At 42.5% G+C, this 21,992-nt stretch overlaps 2 protein-coding genes across 2 annotated transcripts; one reads left to right on the top strand and one right to left on the bottom strand.

Moving 5' to 3' along the window:
* The first annotated feature begins 141 nt into the window (after window positions 1-141).
* On the top strand, window positions 142-16,117 carry cebpz (CCAAT enhancer binding protein zeta). The gene is made up of 17 exons (XM_089022188.1): window positions 142-413; window positions 590-2,079; window positions 5,462-5,693; window positions 5,784-5,943; window positions 6,023-6,111; window positions 7,000-7,053; window positions 8,700-8,802; window positions 8,891-8,950; window positions 9,117-9,183; window positions 9,267-9,373; window positions 9,445-9,505; window positions 11,495-11,676; window positions 11,800-11,856; window positions 13,421-13,510; window positions 13,594-13,658; window positions 13,748-13,829; window positions 15,618-16,117. The coding sequence occupies exons 1-17, from the start codon at window positions 210-212 to the stop codon at window positions 15,779-15,781; spliced, it is 3,267 nt and encodes a 1,088-aa protein (XP_088878314.1). The 5' UTR covers window positions 142-209; the 3' UTR covers window positions 15,782-16,117.
* On the bottom strand, window positions 15,251-16,788 carry LOC148884012 (protein CEBPZOS-like). Its single transcript, XM_089022189.1, has 4 exons — window positions 16,463-16,788; window positions 16,209-16,327; window positions 16,005-16,049; window positions 15,251-15,873 (listed from the first exon to the last, which is right to left on the bottom strand). Exons 2-4 carry the CDS (start codon window positions 16,324-16,326, stop codon window positions 15,785-15,787), a joined length of 252 nt encoding a protein of 83 aa, XP_088878315.1. The 5' UTR covers window position 16,327; window positions 16,463-16,788; the 3' UTR covers window positions 15,251-15,784.
* Between the last annotated feature and the right edge of the window lie 5,204 nt (window positions 16,789-21,992).

The raw sequence follows: 21,992 nt of genomic DNA, 5'->3' as shown, positions 1-21,992 counted from the left end.
AGCGTGGCTCATTTTTGTGTCAGGCGTAAGTATCAGACGTGTCCTGTTTAAAAAGAAAGGTGGAAAAAAAATCTATATTTAAAGCACGCGCGCACAGACACGCACGCAAAGGTGTGTTTGATGATAATATTACAAAGTTGTTTTGTGCCTTTCGCAGGAAAAAAAAATCGGAAACGATCCAGTGACGTTAGCGAATCGACTTCCGGGTCATGCGTCCTCATGTTAGCAGCATGGCGGCCGAAAACAATCGCCGAAAAAAGTCGAAGGTGGGCAAAAGGGGCGCACATCAGCCCGAAGAGAGCTTTATGGAGGAGGATAACTGCGACGACCAAGAAGACGTGGTCGACAATGGTCTTGGAGTGGAGGTGGACGAGTTCAATCTGGAGGAAGTTTTGCGGCTCGGCGGTACTAAGGTGAATTGAAGAAAACATTAGGCGACTTTTCAGATAGCCACAGCCAGCTGTGGATAAAGTACTCTCATTATGACTTTATTAGAACGATAGAATATGAACAAAATACTGTAATATAAATAGTGATTGAACTGCATGACTGAGCTTTCTGTGGTTATAATGATTAATGTTGTCTGCAGGCCGACTTCAAACTTCTGTGCAACTTGGACACGTCCCACGATCTGTTGGATGGAGGGAAGAAAGGCACCATCGATGACCTGGAGGAAGGAGAACTGGAGAGTTTCATCACTAAATTGGGAATTCGGCAGTTTGCCGAGTTGCAAGTAGTCCCGGAGGAGACAACGGAAGACGCAGCTCCAAACGAGGAGCTCCCAAAGTCAAAATTGGAGAAACCTGCTGTGGCAAAAGCTTCCAAGCCAAAGCAGAAGCCTTCTGAGGAGCAAAAAAAGGAGAAGACTGCAAAGGGGATAGCGGCGATGACGGTTGCAAAATCTAAGAAACGAGGTAAACAGAACATATTTGAGTTCCAAAAGCGGTCTACCCTGCTAGTCAAACCCGGAGGCAAATGGTATGACCAGGAATACACCGCAGAGGTCTCCACGCTCTCGCAGGACCCCAATCTCGTGTTGTCCTACAAGACACTGGCTCAGAGTCTTTATGAGGCTGATATAGAGTTGTATAAGAAGAAGAAAGCCTTCCAGAAAGGAGCCAACTCGGCTTGGATGAAGACGGTGGTTTCAGCTGGCGCTCTGGCTGACAGGATGGCGGCGATGACAGTTCTTATCCAGGATGCTCCGGTGCATATGCTGGAACATGTGGAGAATCTGGTGTCCATGGTGAAGAAGAAAGGCAGTCGGCGGATGGGCCTGATGGCACTTGACACGCTGCGGGAGCTGTTCCTGTCCGACTTGCTGCCAGAAAATAGGAAACTGCGGACCTTCAACCAGCACCCATTCGACAAACTGGAGGAGTTGGCTAGTGGAAACCGTGACGCCCGCGACCGCCGCCTGATCCTGTGGTATTTCGAGCACCACCTGAAGCATCACGTGGCGCAGTTTGTGGCCGCGCTGGACGTGGTGGCTCACGACACGGTGCCGGCCACCAAGACCAAGGCGCTGATTACGGCGCACGAGCTCCTGTCCCAGCGGCCTGAGCAAGAGCGGGCACTGCTCATCCATCTGGTCAACAAATTGGGCGACCCGGAGTACAAGATGGCGGCCAAGGCCTCACATCTGCTGGAGACACTGCTGCATACCCACCCCAACATGAAGGCGGTAGTGTGCTGCGAAGTGGAGCGCCTAATGTTCCGCTCCAACATCAGCGCCAAAGCGCAATACTACGCCATCTGCTTCCTCAACCAAATGCACCTCAGCCACGACGAGAACGCCTTAGCCGCCAAGCTCATCGGCATCTACTTCTCCTTCTTCCGCGCCTGTGTCAGCAAAAAGGAAGTGGAGTCCAAAATGCTCAGCGCGCTCCTGGCGGGTGTCAACCGGGCGTACCCGTACGCTAGCAAAACAGACGAGAAGGTGAAAGAGCAGAGGGACACACTGTTCAAAGTGGTGCACACGGTCAAGTTCAACACGGCCGTGCAGGCGCTGATGCTTCTCTTTCAAGTCATGGATAACCAGCAGACCATCTCCGACCGTTTCTACGTTGCATTGTACAGGTAATTTTGCGCTACTAATTTTTTTGTCAAGGTAAGGCAGCACAATGGCAGGATGACAGTCTGTGAGAAATCAAACTGTACAGTTAAACGAAGCAATGCTTTAAAGGACAACCGACGCCCCCGGACAAGTTGTGTCCATAATTTGTAAAATCACTTCTACTGAGCGCATTTTACAAAGATTCCACCACATATAGCTATATTTTACGTTTTAAGACTCATGCTGAATATTCAGGAAGTCTTGTTTTCGAGTTGATGACGATGCCTGACGTGACGTCTCGTCTGGAACGCCCCAGACCGAGAAAGCAACACACAATGCATTTTGGGTACTTTGTTTGGTCTGAAAACTTCGTGTTTATCCGTGTTGCTGGCGAAATTAGAAGGAAAAAAAACATAAATAACGCAATGGTGAATCGTAGTGTGTTGACTTGTGTCGATACACCAAGTCATGTGACCAACAGTGCGACTGATACAGATTTCAATAATGGTGGTACTGTATAGAAACCCCTAAACAAATATCGATTCACCTTAAACTGCTTTTGTATCGATATAAACATAGCAAAATGGCCGGCGGGAGATGAAAAAAAGCACCGGATTATCATGACGATGAATCGTACTAAACGGAACTAATTATACATAAAAGACTCGAAATTTGCCGGAAAATGAAAATAGTATCGTAATAAGCAGTATTATCAATATAACTATTGATATAACGAGACTTTACTGTATTTGAATCATATTCATAGCAGGATGAGTAACAAGAAAGCATCTTGTCCGAATCTCAAACCATTGTATTGATTCTAGAGCAAGGCAAGACGTACTGGCGTGACGTCACGAACAAGGGGGCGGGACTTTCTGAAACTCGGCATCTCTGAGGTCATTTTGAAGTAGTTTTGGGACACTTTCACTCATTTTTATTGGTGTTTTGCATTTGACTAAAAATATCAGCCTGCGTGTTTTTGGGTATTTTAGATGCTATAAAACGTTTTTCTGATGTCAGTTAGGAAACAAAAAATGGTGTCGGTTGTCCTTTAAAGTAAACTCTTGAGTGGAAAAAACATGGAACATGTGTGGGATAAAAACATAATACATTTGGTTTAGAAGCACCTTTCAAAAGTCTCAAGGTCACTTGACAGTCACAGGATCAGTTTTTCTGTGGGTGAGCAGCGGCAGCCACATGCACCATCGTTCACTCAACCTGGAATAACTCAAATAGATAGAAAGTTAGCTGGCAACCTAAGGTGGCAGCTGTTTATATGCAGTGTGCATTTGGTCGACTAATCGAGATGGCCCTTCTTGTTCAGATTGAAAAAAGTAGGATTTTTATTTGCCAGGGCACAGAAAGCAACCCGCTTCTCTCAGCAAGAACAATTTGTTTTTATCGCTGTCAAAGGACCGTATATAGCGTTGTGGCTGCGTTGTCAGATCCGCTCAACATTCAGCATGGCACGTTTATCTTAACAGAGAATATTACAGCATTGGACAAAATGTGGACGCAAAATAACTGTTTCTTCACAAACGCGTACAACGATCTTGGCCAGCCAAGCGCATGATGTTGTTGCGCTACCTGTTACTATGGCATCGGCGGGAGGGAGTGTCCACGGCGCCGAGGTGGGTGGGTGTCGGCGCTCGGGTCGAGGTTTCCCCTGACGCCGGCCTGGGCCAAAGCCGAGCCGGGTCGGCCGTCGGTGAGCGGGATCGGCGCGACGAGAACGCCTTGTCGGGCCCACTTTGAGACTTTTTTTCCTAGTCCTAGTTTTTCTAGTTAGTCCAAGCGTGTGTGTTGGGCGACCTCTTCTGACTTCTCCGTTAGCAGGAAGAGCGATGTTTCAACAGCGCGTATCTGCGGGAAGCCGTGCGTATTTGGGTCAGCAGAACGACAGTAATAAAAATCAATAATACAAAATATAAAATCATGAAAATGACACTAAAAGTCATAAGATTTATCATTGAACTGTAAGCAGTTTGGTACATAAAAGTATTCAATAGAAAACGTTCTTTAAAATCAACTGACATTGTATACTATTCTGTCGTATAAACCTCGCGTCGGCCATTTTGAATGCTTTTCGATTTACGACCGTTTGACTCACGACCGTTTTGTTGGAACAGAACCCGGTCGTAACTCGGATGTTACCTGTATATAGCTAGCTTGGTTGCCAGTTGGATAGCCAGCTCGATAGCTCAAGTGAGCAACATGATGTAAACAAACCGGGAAGGACTCATTGTACACTTTCTGATCGACATTGTTCATATCACACCAATTTTTTTAACCAAAAGATATATTGTTCTACTTGGGCGACATCATTTCATAAAACGGATATGTTGATTGTAATGATGAATCATTACACCCCTCGTTTTAGAACAAATTTCCCAACTACTTTAAAATCTTTAAAATCGACACCTTCCAAATAGCGATAAACAACATTCTGATAAATTCAAATCTCTAAACACTTGATGAGGAATGTAACCTTCTTCTTTCACCATCTTGAGGAATGATCTCCTGTAGGTGCTTTCTCTGCGATAATTTTACCTAGTTCCTCATCAATTGTGTTCTGTTTAGCTGGGTTGATAGCTTTTTGCATCAAGTGTACAGACACTGTCAGACAGCTCGTGCTGGTTATTTGTGGAGCCTGATTGATGGGATATTTTAACCTTGCAGATCTATCAAAGTTGAAACGAGTCAAAATTTCATTGTTTTCTATCCCTTTTGTCACTCTCTCTTTCATCTGCCTGTGTCTTGAATGTTTAAGCCACCTCCCCTCATTGCTGCGTTCTTGACCAATCACGTGGCTTTAACTGCAGACTGGGAGCAGGAATAGAGGACCAAAAAAATGTCGGCAGCCATTTTATTTTTTGGAGAATGGCTTCACTCTCTCTCTGTCTGTAAACCCCAACACCTTACTGCTGCGTTATTGACCAATCATGTGGCTTCAACCGACGACTGAAGGCGGGGAATAGAGGAACAAAACAAGCCGGCTGCCATTTTCTTGTCAGTGGAACGGGGTAGTTCGCGAACGACACATCACCCATTGTAGCAGCTGCGTGTGTATCCCGAAAAATAGTTTGTATGCCAAAGTAAACATATTATAAATTTAACGTTCGTAAACCGAAAAGTTTGTAAGCCAAGGGGTTCGTAAGCCGAGGTATCACTGTAGCTGTAATGTTATACATCGTTTGGCTTTAGGTCCTGCGGCATCTGGACCCCGGCGTATTACAAAGCTTTTCTGGTTGCAAAGGTTGGCAGGTATGCGATAGTATGGCAACCCTGCTGCAATTTGGCGGAATATCAAGGATTTCCATGTAAAATGAGGTCAATGGAGTCTGCCAAAGTTAGTGTTATCATGTACCCCAGTGTGACCATCTGTCGTCTTTTCATTTTTCATAGGAAGCTTCTGGACGCCAGTCTGTCGACGTCCACTCGTCAGAACATGTTCCTCAACCTGCTTTTCAAATCCTTAAAGGCTGACACGGTACTTCGCCGCATCAGAGCCTTCATCAAGCGTCTGCTCCAAGTCAGCGCCGAACAAGGAGCCAACTTCGCCTGCGCCGCCCTCATCCTCATCTCCAAGGTCATGCAAGCCAAGCCAGGACTCAAGACCTTGTTGCAAGAGGAAGAAGTATGAACGTCTTCCAAAGGCAATATTACACACTATGTTCAACATTTTGTGACGTCTAATAAAGTGCCCAATCTATTTTGTTTGACCAAGGACGGAGAAGAGGCCTTCACGGATCGCCCTGAAGAAAAGTTTGATGACGACGACGACGACGAGGAGCGCTTTACTGACGTCGACAAGGTGGAGCCCCCGTCAATGGGCGACCGGGAACCCAAGCCTGTGGCATCATGGGTACATCATCAGAACCTGCGAGGTCCGCTTCACGCACACACTGAACAGTTCACTTGGCGCGGGTCCCCCTTTTAATTGATTGATTACTTCGCTGTCAACAGGCGGGCGAGAAAAGCAGAAGTACGACCCGCTGCATCGTAATCCGTTATTCTGCTGCGCCGAACACTCCACTTTGTGGGAACTTCATCGCGTGAGGAACACACAGCGCACTCATACCCACCATGCTTGTAGTTCTTTGTGATTTATAGGACAACCGACACCATTTTTATATCGTTTTATAGCAGTTAAAATACCCAAAACACACAGGCTGATATTTTTAGTCAAATGCAAAACACCAATAAAAATGAATTAGTGTCCCAAAACTACTTCAAAATGACCTGGGAGATGGTGAGTTTCAGAAGGTCCCGCCCCCTTGTTCGTGACATCACACCAGGGCGTCTTGCCTTGCTCTAGAATCAAAAGAATGGCTTCAGATTCGGAGAAGTTGCTTTCTTGTTACTCATCCAGTTATGAATATGATTCAAATACTTCTGAAGAGGAAAGCATAAATGTTTACAATCGATTAAAGAAGTCTTTCCGTGTAAACTCGAGCCGTCAGGACTCCAATGTAGCGTCCCAGAAAACGCAAAAAAATGGCACCCAAGCGCCGTTGGAAATTGGCTGATTTGTCTGCTGGGAGTTTGTGTCAACTAGTATCAAATAGTCTTCGTGCAACACACAACGATTCTCCATCGCGTTATATATGTGTTTTCCTTCTAATTTCGCGATCAACACAAAGTTTTCAGACCAAAGTACCCAAAATGCATTGCGTGTCGCTTTCTCGGTCAGGGGCGTTCCAGACGTGACGTCACATCAGGCATCGTCATCAACTCGAAAACAAGACTTCCTGAATATTCAGTGCGAGTCTTAAAACGTAAAATATTGCTATATGCGGTGGAATCTTTGTAAAATACGCTCAGTAGAAGTCATTAGAAGTGATTTTACAAATTATGGACACAACTTGTTCGGAGGCGTCAATTGTCCTTTAAAAGAATCTTTTTTTGTAGTTTTTGAATTCTTTTCCTGTTTGCTTCCCCAGTTGGCGCTGCACTTCCACCCGTCCGTGTCACTCTTTGCAAAAACTCTCCTGCAGGTGAGAAAACAAATTCACAACTCTTATATAATGGGAAGACTTACACATTTCATTTATAAGAGCCTTTCAAAACTTGGTAAATGAATTGGTTCTGAAAGACATTTTTTTACTCAAATGTTGTAAGTAGAGACACATTTTCAATGTAAATGCCTTAATACGTTCCAAGCCGCCCCAAAATTTCAACCAAAATGTTTTCTCAAGCATAAAAATTCATCAAAATATGTGACAACTACCTTGTCGTGCGGCGAGACAGCAAGCAAGTGGAAAGTTGATAAAAGTTCACTCAGCCAGATGCAGGAAGGGTATTGTGAGTTTTCTTTATTTGAAGTTGATATCAGTTTTCGGCAGACCCCAGGTAACACTGCTCTCCAGGTTGTCCTTTGTCCCTCTTCTTCCTCCTTGAAGTGACTGGCTCAGGCTGGCTTTAAAGGTGCTTCACCTGAGCTTCTGGCCAATCAGGTCCCAGCGGCAATTGGCCATTCACAGGTGGTTGCAATCACCTTCTCAGAGTTAATTAGTGGTCGCCCAACTCTACTGTTTTGGATGGGGAGAAATGCGCACCTTTCTCCCATCCAAAATCCATGAAACACGAAATTATTTAACATTTCTTTTAGCATCATGACATACCTCTTACAAGTAGATTATTGCACAATTAATGAAAGTTATGCATAATGTAAAAAACAAAAAGTAGAGTCAGGAATAAAAACCGTGTTATAGCTGGGTCCGAATTGTTTCTTTTTTTTTTTTCCTCCGTCTTTAGTTCAAGCCCTTTCTCTCTCAGAAGTGATTTTTGCTTGATGTTTTGTTAAGAACTGATCCAAGGACATTTGCTTTGGTTGACTTTTAACAATTCTTTGCAAATTACATTAGCATAGTGACCGATAAACACTTTTTTGGGTGATCACTTTTACGTAAAACGATCCAAAAGCCTAATGGACAGAAGGGTGATGGAACATACCTGCATAGATACATATTTATCTCCCTTCACACGTTGACCCTTCTACAAGGTCCCTAATAGCCAATGGGATGCCAGGATGATGCAGTGTAACAACCAATGACAGAGCAGCTAGAAGTATGTTACGTTTGGGGAAACTGAGCTACGAGTAGCAGCCCATACTGTAGTTTTATCTATGCTTGAAGCCTATGGAAGTTTGCCTACTGCCGCGCCCCAAACGGCGGAAGGCGGTACTGCACCCATGGTAGCGCCTCCATTGAAATGAATGGAGAGATAGATTTCCCATTGAAATGAATAGGAAAAGCGCCGCCTTTGCTCAATTTTATCTTATCTTCACATTTCTTTCGAAACAAGAAGCAATATTTTCCTTTAGAGGTGTTTCATAACTTCAAAATTTCATATGAAGACACGCTTGTAAGTTGAGGCACCGCTGTATTGTGATTTTGTTCATCGTGAATATAGCTAGCAGGGTAGCTATCTAGCTAGCTATGTATTGGCTATCTTTTGGCTAGCCTTTTATATATTTGAGGTGCTTGCCCACTGAACCCACTGAAAAACGTATCCTGTGGCTGTAAAGTGACCTTGAGAGTTTTGAAAGGTGCTTATAAATGAAATTTGTTATTATTATTGTTATTATGTATTTGTCTGCAGTCTGACATAAATTGATGGCAAATGTGTGAAATGTGGACAGGAGGACTTTATCCAGTACTCTGGCAACCCACTGCAGGACTTCACCCTCATGCGCTTCCTCGACAGATTTGTCTTCAGAAACCCCAAACAGACCAAGGGCAAACGTAATAATCTCAACCATTAAAAAAATGTACACGTTTTGCATGAATTTGAGGGGGTACATGTGTTTATTTTACATTTTTTGTCATGTAGAGAACACCGATGCTTCGGTCTTGCAGCCCAAAGAGAGACCGCATGGCAGCTCATTAGCAGGTGACATCTTTGAGTATCTGTTCAAATTGAACCACATTTTCGATTTTGTTGAATAAGTGGACCGGAAAGTCATTCTTTTCATTTGGTTTTTGTTTCTTGTTTTTATTTTATTTATTTCAGTGTTTATTGATGAAGTTGTGTGTGTATTTATTTTTGTGTGTGTTAGTGAACAGCGAAGAATTTCTGTGTCAAGAAGTAAGTCAGATTCCTGTGGACCAAGTCTTCTTTTATCAGTGAGTTTGGTGTCAGCATCTGAAGCCCTTCTTCCCCTACTTTGATCCGGCATCGAAAGCCTCACCCCGAAATTTCTTGATAGCTTCTTCAAGAAGCGCCAGCAAGAAAATGCGTTCCGCCGGCCCAAAATTGACAAGGACAACGAAAGCGTGGAGGACGTAGACGACGAGGAGTTTGAGACGATGCTCGGTTGGTCGCCTCTATCCCTCTTCCTGCTCCCTCTTCCTTCTTCTCATGGTTAACAAATCTTCATTTAACAGACTCATGCGAATGGGACTCGTACTGCACGGACTTCCCAGAGAAAGACTTGGACTTCGCTGGGTGAGCTAAATGTTTTATTTTATTTTTTGTGTGTGTGCGTGCATGCTTACAAATTAATGACATGGGATGGAAATACAGTGATACCTCGGTTTACAAACCTCTAGGCTTACGAACTTTTTGGCTTACGAACGTTAAATTTATGACAATTTTACCTTGGCATACGAACTATTTTTCGGTATACACACGGAGCTGACTCAATGAGTGATGTGTCGTTCGCGAACGAGCCCGTTCTCCTAACAAGAAAATGGCAGCCGACTTGTTTTGGACCTCTATTCCCCGCCCCCAGTCGTCGGTTAAAGCCACGTGATTGGTCAAGAACCAGCAGTGAGGGGAGGTGGTTTAAACATTAAAGAGACAGGCAGACGACAGTGAGAGGGTTTCAACTTTGATAGTTCAAAGGCAGTGTCGACTGCAAGATTAAAATATCCCATCAATCAGGCTCCACAAACAACCCGCACAAGCCATCTGTACACTTGATGCAAAAAGCTATCAACCCAGCTAAACAGAATACAATTGATGAGGAACTAGATAAAATGATCACAAAGAAAGCACCTACAAGAGATAATTCTTCAAGATGGTGTAAGAAGGTTACGTTCCTCATCAAGTGTTTAATGCTGAGGAAACCAGCCACTCCACTCCATCAAGCCATCAACGACCATCACAAAGGTAAATAAAACGATTGTATTATTAAGTAAAGTAAGTTTTATTTCATTTTTATCACTTTCATTCCTTTCATCACTTTGCTGCTGTGAAATGTAAATTTCTCCACTGTGAGACTAATAAAGGCATATCCAATCCAATCAGTATTTTATTTAATTATAATACAATAGAACATTTATTATACATAAAATAAGGTATATTTTGTGTAGTTTTAAGGCTTAGAAAATTCAAAGGTACAAAATTATATGTTACGGGGACCTGGGAATGGATTATTCTCACTTTAATGGTTTCCTATGGGAAATTAATTTTTGGGATACACACTTTTCGGCTTACACACTCTGGGAACCAAATAAGTTCGTAAGCCAAGGTATCATTGTGACTGAAAAGTCACCTGACCAAATTCTTTGAACAGGGTTGCGTTGACTTTTTTTAATCCATTAAAGGACAACCGACATAATTTTTTTTGTTTCCTGACATCAGAAAAACGTTTTATAGCATCTAAAATACCCAAAACACGCAGTATATATTTAGTCAAATGCAAAACACCAATAAAAATGACTTATAGTGTCCAAAAACTACTTCAAATTGAACCCAGAAGTGGCCAGTTTCAGAGGGACCAGCCCCCAGTTCGTGACGTCACGCCAAGACGTCCAGCATTGCTGGAGAATCAAAACAATGGCTTCATATTCTGAAAAGATGCTTTCTTGTTACTTATCCAGTCATGAATATGATTCAAATAGTTCTGAAGAGGAAAGCATACATGTTTGCCATCGATTAAAGAATTTATTCCGGTCATTTTGATGCATCTGGAGAGAAATGTAGTGACAAACTCCTTAGTACTCACAGTACCCCAAAAAAGGCAGAAGATGGTGACAAAGCTCTGTGGAAATTGTCTCCTGGGAAGTTTTGTCAAATACACTGTAGAAGTCTTGGTGCAACACACAACGATTCACCATCGCATTATTTGTGTTTTCCTTCTAATTTCGCCATCAACACAAAGTTTTCAGACCAAACAAAGTACTGCAAAATGCATTGAGGTGATGCAAGGTGTGTCTTTTCTCACTGAGGGGTGTTCCTTCAGTGACGTAGGGTGAGGACTCTTCACCAACTCAAAAACAAGACTTCCGGAATATTCAGCGCGAGTCTTAAAACGTAAAATATAGCGATATAATCTTTGTAAAATACACTCAGTAGAAGTCATTTGAAGCGAATTTACAAATTATGGACACAACTTGTCCAGAGACGTCGGTTGTCCTTTAACTGATAATCAAGAATAATTATCAATGAATGTGATCATGGATTTACAATTCACATTACGCAACATGGCAGCAACATGTCAGGCGACAAGAGAAAAAAAGGAGCAAAAAAGGACGCGGATGAGTCGGATGACTCTGACGATTCAGGCGACTTGGACGACGAGGAAGTATCCTTGGGCAGCATGGACGAGGCAGACTTTGGAGAAGATCCAGATGGAGAAGGAGGAACCTTCATGGAGGATGAAGATGAGGACGGTAAAAGAGAGATTTGTTTTTGCTGTTGTGAAAAATCCAAATTGAGCACATTACAAGCAACATCTGTGTTTTTTTGGGGTGGGTCACTGAAGGACCGCTTCAAACGTTCCATTGTCTTTTCAGTTCCAGAACTTGAAGAGGACATCGATGATGATGATGATGACAAAGATGTCCACTTTGGTGAGTTTATTTCGGCCATTTTGTTCAATACTTTCAGATGAGTTCATGTGTCACATCCATCCATTCATTTTCTGTCCGGCTTATCCTCCCGAGGATTGCGGGGGGTGCTGGAGCCTATCCCAGCTATCATCGGGCAGTAGGCGGGGGACACCCTGAACTGGCCCGACCTCTGCAGTCCTCTGCCAAGCTATTTATTGAGAGTATATGCAAACTTAAGTAATAAATTAGTAAAACATACTCTTCTTGATTTGAATACCAGGGGCCTGGACGTTCAACTCACCAACATCCATAAAACAACAGAACGTAGACAATTTAATGTGTTGTCTTTCCATGAACTTTCCATGATTTGTAACCTGGCTAATGAGCTCTTCCTGCGAAGAATTCTACCAAGTCCTAAATTACGTCCAAGGCCAGATCTCCTACATGAAGATGACAGTTTAAGAGGCTGTGTCGGTTCACCTCTGATTGACCCCATATTTTCTGTGCTTCCATTGTGGGCCTTATGTTCAGCGGCCAACGAAGCATGAAACTTTTAAATATGATAATTGTATCCTTTCTATTCTCTAACACACACACACATACACCTCAAGACAATTTAAAGTCAACCGTTCACCTTCCGCACGTTATTTGGAATGTGGGAGGAAACCAAAATACCCGCAGAAAACCCACAAAAGCCGCGGGCAAGGGGGGGGGGGGGGCATGCAAACTCCACACAGGAAGGCCCTGTACTTCCCCATCGTGAGGCTGACACGCTAACCAGTTGACATTCGGACCGCCCTGAATGTGAATCAAAAAATAAAAAATAGTTGGGATTGAAATACGTCTGTGTAAGCTCTCAGTCGTACAGGAGTGGTCCATCGATGAGAAGGTTTCTTCAGCCGTCATCTGTACTTCTTTGAAGGGGTCGGGCGTTTCGCTTCTGATCCAAGAGGCTTCATCAGCGAAGTAAAATCTTTTGCAGGTAGTTTTGGCCTTATATATTTCCCTATTGTCCAGACGTGGCGGTGCCAGACTCTGCTATGATTGGTCCCTGCTCTCAGGTTGGGGGGAGCACAAGGCCACTCTCTGCGGCTACACTGATTACTTCTATTGTCCTGCCTGAGTATGGGTCTACGACTGGCCTGATTGCCCCATTTGATCTGGTATCACCTCATCAGTATAACTAAGCCTATGTTGCCTAAGATGTCGGTTGTAGGAACGATCCAAATTGAACCTCACCCCACTATGGCGATTTAGTGAAGGGTTTTGCTGTTTTATGAAAATAGTTTATTTTACTCCCCTTTCAAAACATCTATTTTCTTTCGCTAAGATTTTAACCTATATATAGGGCCAAAACTACCAGCAAAAGATTTTAGTTCACTGACGAAGCCTCTTGGATAAGAAGCGAAACATCCGACACCTTCAAAGAAGTACAGATGACGGCTGAAGAAACATTCTCTTCGTTGGGATTTAAATGAAATATTTTGCATATCTCCAGCCACCAATCGCAAAAATGCACAATTATTATTTCACTTTCCAAAAGGCCCGTGTCTTCCAACGCGTTGTCGTCTTCTCTTTCCCCCAGATGAAGATGAGGTTGCAGATGTGATGCCGCCGTCCAAGAAAGTCAAAAGGAAGTCGAGCCAGATGGAGCAGGACTTCTCGGACAATTTTGGTTTGTTCTCATTTGGCGTCTTTGAAAACAATTTCGGAAGTTGACGTCACCTTGCGTCCTCTTTATTTGTGTCTTCTCGTTAGCCTCCAAAACAGGAATGAAGAAAAAGAAAGAAAAAGGATCCGGCATGTTTGCAGTGGCCCAAGAGGTCAGAGATCACACACACACACATACATGAATAAATACAAACCCCGCACACAGAAAGCATATATATTTTTTTTTCTTTTGGGGATGAAGTTTGGCTGCCTGCTGGACGACAACGCCGGGGCCAAGTTTGACAATATCGGACTAAACGCTATGGCCAACACCGACAAAGCAGGTAATAACTCAAGTCGCAGCCTGAAAATTATTGACAAGAAATTCATATTGGTTCTTTTGGCCCTTCAGTACAAAAAAAAATCAATCTCAACAACCTTCTGATTTTCAACATTACCAAGTTTACGTTTTCTACCCTTTATAACCACTAAAATTTCCGCTGAAAAATGAAAAAAGGCCTTTGTTACAACGAACTGTGGGACATGAACTGCCACTGTGATATTTTTTACGTAACACATGGAGGCAACAGGCATGTTCTGAAAATATCTTGCTGTCTGTGAAGGCTCAAAAGTCTCTCACATTCAAAATGGAGTCAGTCTCCCAGATGTCAGCGGCATTTGGTGGTTGCCTATTCAGTGATGCCTTGGTTAACGAACCCCTTGGATTACAAACTTTTCGGTTTACGAACGTTAAATTTATGAAAATTTTACCTTGGCATACAAACTATTTTTGGGATTTTTGGGAGCTGCCACAATGAGTGATGTCGCGAACGAGCCCGTTCTCCTAAAAGAAAATGGCAGCTGGCTTGTATTGGTCCTCTTCCCCGCCCCCAGTCGTCTGTTAAAGCCATGTGACTGGTCAAGAACGCAGCAGTGAGGGGGGTGGAGGTTACAGACAGAGAGTGAGGCCGTTCTCCCAAAAAAAATAGCAGCCGACATTTTTTTTGTCCTCTATTCCCCGCCCCCAGTCTTTGGTTAAAGCAACATGATTGGTCAAGAATGCAGCAGAAAGGGGAGGTGGTTTAAACATTAAAGAGACAGACAGACAACAGAGGGAGAGTGACAAAATGGATAGAAAACTGTGAAATTTGGACTCGTTTCAACTTTGACAGTTCAAAGGCAGAGTGTAGACTGCAAGGTTAAAATATCCCATCAATCAGGCTCAACAAACAACCTGCACAAGCCATCTGTACACTTGATGCAAAAAGCGATCAACCCAGCTAAACAGAACACAATTGATGAGGAATTAGATCAAATTATCTCAGAGAAAGCACCTACAAGGATCATTCCTCAAGATGGTGAAAGAAGAAGGCTACGTTCCTTATCAACTGTTTAATGCTGATGAAAGCGGCCACTCCATTCCATCAAGCCATCAACAATCATCACAAAGGTAAATAAAACGACTTTATTATACTGTACAGTTTATTTCTTTAATTATAATACCATAGCACATTTATTATACACAAAATAAGGTATATTTTGTGTAGTTTTAAGACTTAGAAAATTAGAAAGTAGAAAATTATGTTTTATGGGCACCTGGGAACGGATTATTCTCATTTTAATGGTTTCCTATGGGAAATAGATTTTTGGTACCCACACTTTTTGCCTTAAACACACTGTCTGCGAACCAATTAAGTTCGTAAGCCAAGGTATCACTATTTGCTGACCAAATATTTTCAAAAGTAAAGTTGGGACGCCACAGGGGTTTCATGTCTAGTAAAATAATTTTTACTTCAGATTCACACATTTGTGGTTGACATGTTTATACTGTTTTACACGATCATATTGCTGAACTTATCAATGATTACACCATCGTAGTTGGCGTTCATTTTCTTTGGAAATGGTTACAACGAACTAGAATCATAATGTGCTCATTTGTTGTCCCTTGAGGTACGCTGAAATTAATTTCAACTGTCCAATTGGTAGAAGTAGTCGTCAACTTGGTAGTTTGAGTCTGGATTGTTGGTACTCTACAGTCACGCCTCCAGTTGGCAATACGTTTTTCATCATGATCTTTGTCCCTTGAAATGCACTTCAGAGAAGTAGCGTCCACAAATGATTCTTGTGTGCAGGCGTGAAGCAGCTAAAGTGGGAGAGCCAACGGGACGACTGGATCCACGATCGGGACGCGAAGACGATGCGCAGGAAGAAGGCCGCCTTCAACAAGAGGAAGCGCTTTGGGCGAGGCATCAAGGCGACAAAGGTCACGACGGGGAACAAAAAGAAGAGGAAGTAGTTGTCAGCGACCATTGGTGTCCGTGGCCCAATCCAGTTGATCCCTCTGCCGCACACCATATTCGCCCGCCAGCTCGCTGGACTTATAGTAAACTATGAACAAGAGAAAACATTATTCATTTGATCTCAATGGGAAGTGTGTGAGCTGACACACCACCATTATCTGTCTACAAGTGACTGCTCATGACGTTTTTGTGACTGAAGTGCATAATGTATCTTTTTACCTTCCAGAATGGATGGAAATCTTTTCTTCATTGTGCTTCTTAAATCTAAAAAAAAAAAAAAATCCATCAACTTGTAGAACAGAACGCGAATGAAACTGTTGGTTAAAACTGTTTTCAGTCATTTATATTCTTTACTTATCGAGGAATCACATGCTATGTGATTGTCTACTAGAAATGATTGTTGATGCGTGCGTGGGTGCACACCTTGGCTCGTGTTCATGGCGTGGAAGAGTGCATATGCACCAAAAACTCCAAGCAGTTCAAGGACGATGATGCCCTTCATCCACTTTTTGGCCAAAGGTGCAAAAGGTTGTGGAGACATCCTATAAATTCCACATTTTTCTGTGTGAGTACATTTGATTTTAAAGTGGAGCTCACGTTTACTTGACTCGAGCATATTTTTAATGGCGCTGTGTCGGGATATTCGGTCGGTCTTGTGTGACGTGAATCTAACTCACCTCGCGGTGCTGACAAAGGGGCCAAGTACGCATCAATAGTTGATCCTGGTCGGGCTCATAAAAAGGGTTCAGCTTTAGTAAAAAGCTGAAGACCTTCGTCGGGTCAAATGGACAAGCTAAATGGAAGATAACACGCTACGCTACATCAACTCTTTGCTAACTCATACGGAAGCTCGCGCGCTGACTTTGAGCCAAACTACAAGAGAAAACGCGTTTCCGTTTAAATTATTAACAATTTACCTAATTTGTGGATGGAATTTTTATTTTTATTTTGTTATGCTTAGAATATCTTGTTTTCTATCCTTTCACTCCCACCCCAACCCCATCCCTCTTCAATTGCTGCTGTGGACTGCAAATTTCCCCATTGCGGGACGAATAAAGGTATTCTGATTCTGATTCTGATAATGACCTTATATAAATTCGGCATAATTATCAATTCCCCATAATTGATACGAACGAAACAAACTATTGGTGGCTACTCCATCACAAACATTTCCATCAAATAGGCCATTAACATAATATGTATCTTGAGAATCATTCTTCGTGTCTTGATGCAAATTACAATTCGGCAGTCAATTGATTCACTGTGCTGTAGTTCCATGTTGAGACAACAGATAGCAGCATTACATAACGGTTGAACTTAACTGGCCGATTCACTTCGATTCTATTTTAATGTTATGGGATTTGAAAACGTATATTGACGCGTTTCCATTTTTTTTAAAGGATATATATTTATTTCTGTCTGTCTCTTATTATTCTCATCCAACATCTCTTATTATACATGTACAACAATGACGAAATTGTGAAAATCGAGGCTTTCTTAGAAATCGATGCATATTATTATTATTATTAGTAGTAGTAGTGTTATAAGAATTGTATCTCAAACAAGAGTTAAACAAAGACGGACACATTTTTCTATTATAAACACGCCAATATATGACACATTTTTAAAATACTTCTAAAAACAATTTTACGTCGTTATTATTTTTGGAATTACATTTATATGTTTAAGTTGACACATTTACCATGTCTACTTATTTTTCTTATAAATGTTGGAATCACCTCGTTGTGTGTGTGTGTGTGTTTGTATGACTAGTCTTGTGGGGACCACTAACATTTTATACCATACGTAGTGAGGAACTTTTTGAAAAGTGAAGACCTTTTGGTCGGTCCTCTCAGGCTTTTTTTCATTCTAAAGGCCTCTAGAAGGTCCATATATGCACCTGTTAACGTCTCAGAGAAGTACTCACAAATTCACCCAAAATGATTTTTTTGGTGTGTATTTTCATTTCACTTGGATACACACACTTTTTACTCATTGTGTGTGTGTGTGTGTGTGTGTGTGTGTGTGTGTGTGTGTGTGTGTGTGTGTGTGTGTGTGTGTGTGTGTGTGTGTGTGTGTGTGTGTGTGGTTAACGAGAGGAAAAAGTTCATACCACAAAAAGTAGAACGATATTTTAACCAAATTCACCACAGGGGTGAGGACTTTGAATGTACCCATTCAGAAATCTCACTTCTGCTGTTATTTCAGTTTCAAGTCCGCTTTTTATTTCTTTGTTTTGAAAGAAGTTGAAGTGGGAAATGGGGTGACATTTAGTCTGAAAATGTAATCCTTGTTCTCGAAATTTATCAGCAACAGTGATACCACTCCTTTATCTGGAGTCATCCGGACCATTGAAACAGGAGTGTGTGTGTGTGTGTGTGTGTGTGTGTGTGTGTGTGTGCGTGCTCTCGTTTATATGTGGCTATGGGGACAAAAACCTGTTTACACAGTCACGTCCTGGGGACATTTGACGTATGGGGACAAAAAAACCTGGTCCCCATAAAGAAAACATAAAAAACGTGACACGCAATCAGAATGGACAAAACAAACGTGTGCGTGTGTGTGTGTGTGCGTGTGTGTGAATTCACTTGGAGCGAGTTTGCTTCAGTTTTCATGTCTTGTTTTCCATGTCAAATTAGTGTGTGTGTGTTGGGGGGAGCTTTACGGGGTGGGTGGTGCATGTGTCCTCAAAGAAGCCCCTTTCTTATGTCCTTGGCCCTCCCCTCCCATCATGTTTTTACGTAATGAGCATGCAATCCGTCCATCCGCCCCCTCTCCGCCTGGCCTCTAACGAGACCTACCCAGCTTGTTTGTAAATCAACCGCTAAAAAGCTCGCTCCACGGAGATAAGAGGCGACAATGGTGTCTACCGAGACGTTTAACAGCGGTGGGTCTACGCTAAACCTCAGCCCACCCGCCGACAGCCGGCCGAGCTTTGATGCGGTGGCTAATGGCGAGCGGTGGCATTTCAAAACAGTCGCCGATGGCAGCTCAGTGCAGCTGTCGCAGGGTTCTTTTGCTTTACACAAGATCGCGATTGAGGTGCTGCCTGGTCACTTTTAAAGGTTATCACGGTAAGTGGAAGTCGACACCTTCAAGGTTGCAGGAGATGATACATTAAACACCCTCTCACGCACCATAAATTTATTTGTTCCATGTTTGAAAACCAGGAGAAGAAAGTCAGCTTGCTTAAAGGACAACCGACGCCTCCGGACAAGCGGTGTCCATAATTTGTAAAATCACTTCAAGTGACTTCTACTGGGCGCATTTTACAAAGATTCCACATCGCTATATTTTACGTTTTAAGACTTGCGCTGAATATTCCGGAAGTCTTGTTTTCGAGTTGGTGACGATTCCTGACGTGACGTCACGTCAGGAACCAGTTACGTGCGGTGAGGTTCATGGCTAGTGAGGCACTGACGCCATCACAGTCAGATTTACAAACATATGAACTCTACAGAGTAGCTTATTCACCATTTCATTGCCAACAGTTAACGTGTTTTGTTTAAAATATCATGTCAGCATTGTTTATATATTGTATACAAACTGCAGCATAGAAAAAAAGAATTTAAAAATGTTATTATCGTGTTAGCTTTACTTATAAATGAAGTCCAAGTCTCTCTGTCTCAATGGAGATCACTGCCAGTGAAGAAAGTTGTCCTTGATCAGTCCTCTTCCGACTGTATGTCAGTCTTATCTCAGTCTTTTATGCTGAGAATGACCGCTCCACTGATGCTGTAGTAGCTGGAACAGTGAGCACGAGCTGGAGCAACTTTGTCGCTTCAGGAATAGTTTCAATGAGATCCTTCTTGGCCAAAAAGCTGAGAAGCTATCCAGGAGATTTACATTCATTCCTCACCGTTTGTGAGCTATACAGTCCGGTGTTGGTCTTCCTTTAATTATTATTTCCTAAATGGAAAACAACGTTAAAGTACAAATCACGAAATAAATATAACTGTTTTAATTTATTTTGTCATTTGATATTTCCATGATGACAGGTGAGGCACAGCCTCACCTGCCTCACCTGTCAAATGGATAGAAAGCTCGCTAGATAAGAGTTAGTTTATAATCACTCAACACGGAAGTAACTCAAATAGATAGAAAGCTAGCTAGCTAAGAGTTAGCTAATAAACAGTCAACCCAGAAGTAACTGAAATAGATAGAAAACTAGCTAGCTAAGAGTTAGCTAATAATTAGTCAACCCGGAAGTAACTCAAATAGATAGAACGCTAGCTACCTAGCTAAGAGTTAGCTTATAATAACTCAACCCAGAAGTAACTCGGATAGAAAGCTAGCTAGCTAAGAGTTAGCTAATAATCACTCAACCCAGAAGTAACTCAGATAGATAGATAGCTAGCGAGCTAAGAGTTAGCTAATAATCACTCAACCCGGAAAATTTCTCCGGTCTCCTGCCTGGCAGTTCAAGGCTCAGTGTCCTTCTCCCGATATAGTCACTCTTTCTCCTCTGGACATGTCCAAACCATCTCAGTCTGGCCTTTCTGACTTTCTCTCCAAAGCCTCTAATATGAGTTGTTCCCTAATGTACTCATCCTGATCCTATCCAACCTGGTCACTCCCAAAGAAAACCTCAACATCTTCAGCTCTGCTACCTCCAGCTCTGCTTCCTGTCTTTTCTTCAGTGACACTGTCTCCAGTCCAAACATCATGGCTGGTCTCACCACTTTTATACACTTTTCCTTTCATCCTAGCTGAAACCCTTCTATCACACATCACACCTGACATTTTTCTCCAGCCGTTCCAGCCTGCCTGGACACGCTTCTTCACCTCTTTTCCACACTCTCCATTGCTCTGGACGGTTGACCCCAAGTACTTAAAATCCTCCACCTTCTTTATCTCTTCTCCCTGTCGCATCACTCTTGCACTTGGATCCCTCGCATTCACTAACATGTATTCCATCTTGCTGCAAAGTGTCTTCATTCCTCTCCTTTCCAGGGCATATCTCCACATCTCTAGTTGAAAGAAATGTCAAGACATAACAGGTAAAAATACAGTATAGTCTGCTACCCACCGCTCTGAGTTTCCTGAATGCAGCATACTTAAATCTTTATCGCCAAGTATGTAGAACACATAAGGAATTTGTCTCCGGTAGAACACGATGCACTAGTATAATCATTAAAAAAAGTGCAAAGAGGCACTAAATCTACTTTGCCAGTAGCACCTAGCATCATCCTGGCATCCCATCGATAAAGAAGGACCTCTACTTACAAAATTTTGTGGTTACGAAATTTTATTCCAGAACCAATTAATTTTGTTAGTAGATGTACCACTGTCGTTCCAATAAGATGGATACATGTAGCGATTCGCATGACCAACTATAGGTTGACGTTCATCTGTGTGTGTGTGTGTGTGTGTGTGTGTGTGTGTGTGTGTGTGTGTGTGTGTGTGTGTGTGTGTGTGTGTGTGTGTGTGTGTGTGTGTGTGTGTGCGTGTGTGTGTGCGTGTGCGTGTGTGTGTGTGTGTGTGTGTGTGTGCGTGCGTGCGTGTGTGTGTGTGTGTGTGTGTGTGCGCGCGTGCGTGCGTGTGTGTGTGACAATAGAAAGCATGTGAAAGAGTCTCAGATGTAAAGACGCCCTGGGGCCGGCATGACACCATGTGACATCCTGCTGAGTTTTTCATGTCTGAACTGAAGGGGCGGAGAAAACCACAAAAAAGAGTCCATGTTATGTGTGTGCGCGTGTTTTTGCGTGTGTGTGCTTGTGTGTGTTTGAGTTTAAATAAGATAAAATGCTGTTTGAATACTTAAGCGGCAGCTTTGTGTGAAATGACTCACGCCCCCAACAGCCTCCTGCTGTTTTGCCTCCATTGAGAGTTGCTGCCTTTGAAATGATCTGAAGGCCGTGTGTTGTTTCTTAAATGACCATTTTCTTTTTTTTATGCCATCCATCCAGCTGGGTTACCAAACAACAGCTTTTACGGAGAAAACAATATTAGGAACACCTGCCAGTGTATTGCAATTGACAAAAAAGTTGTTACACTGTTCAGTGTCAAACGGTTGCTGTGACTGTAAAGTGACCTTGAGAGTTTTGAAAAGCGCTTAGAAATTAAATTTATTATTATTATTATTATTATTATTATTATTATTATTATTATTATTATTATTATATACAAAATTAAAAATTCAGTTTTTCGCATGTGTTGTAAATTATGGGCCTTACATGTTTGTTATGATGATGAACTGAGTTTGAT

Source organism: Hippocampus bargibanti, linkage group LG19 (assembly GCF_051943395.1).
Source record: "Hippocampus bargibanti isolate YZ-2025 linkage group LG19, ASM5194339v1, whole genome shotgun sequence".
Lineage (NCBI taxonomy): Eukaryota > Metazoa > Chordata > Actinopteri > Syngnathiformes > Syngnathidae > Hippocampus > Hippocampus bargibanti.
This window is presented reverse-complemented; position numbering and strand designations above follow the sequence as displayed.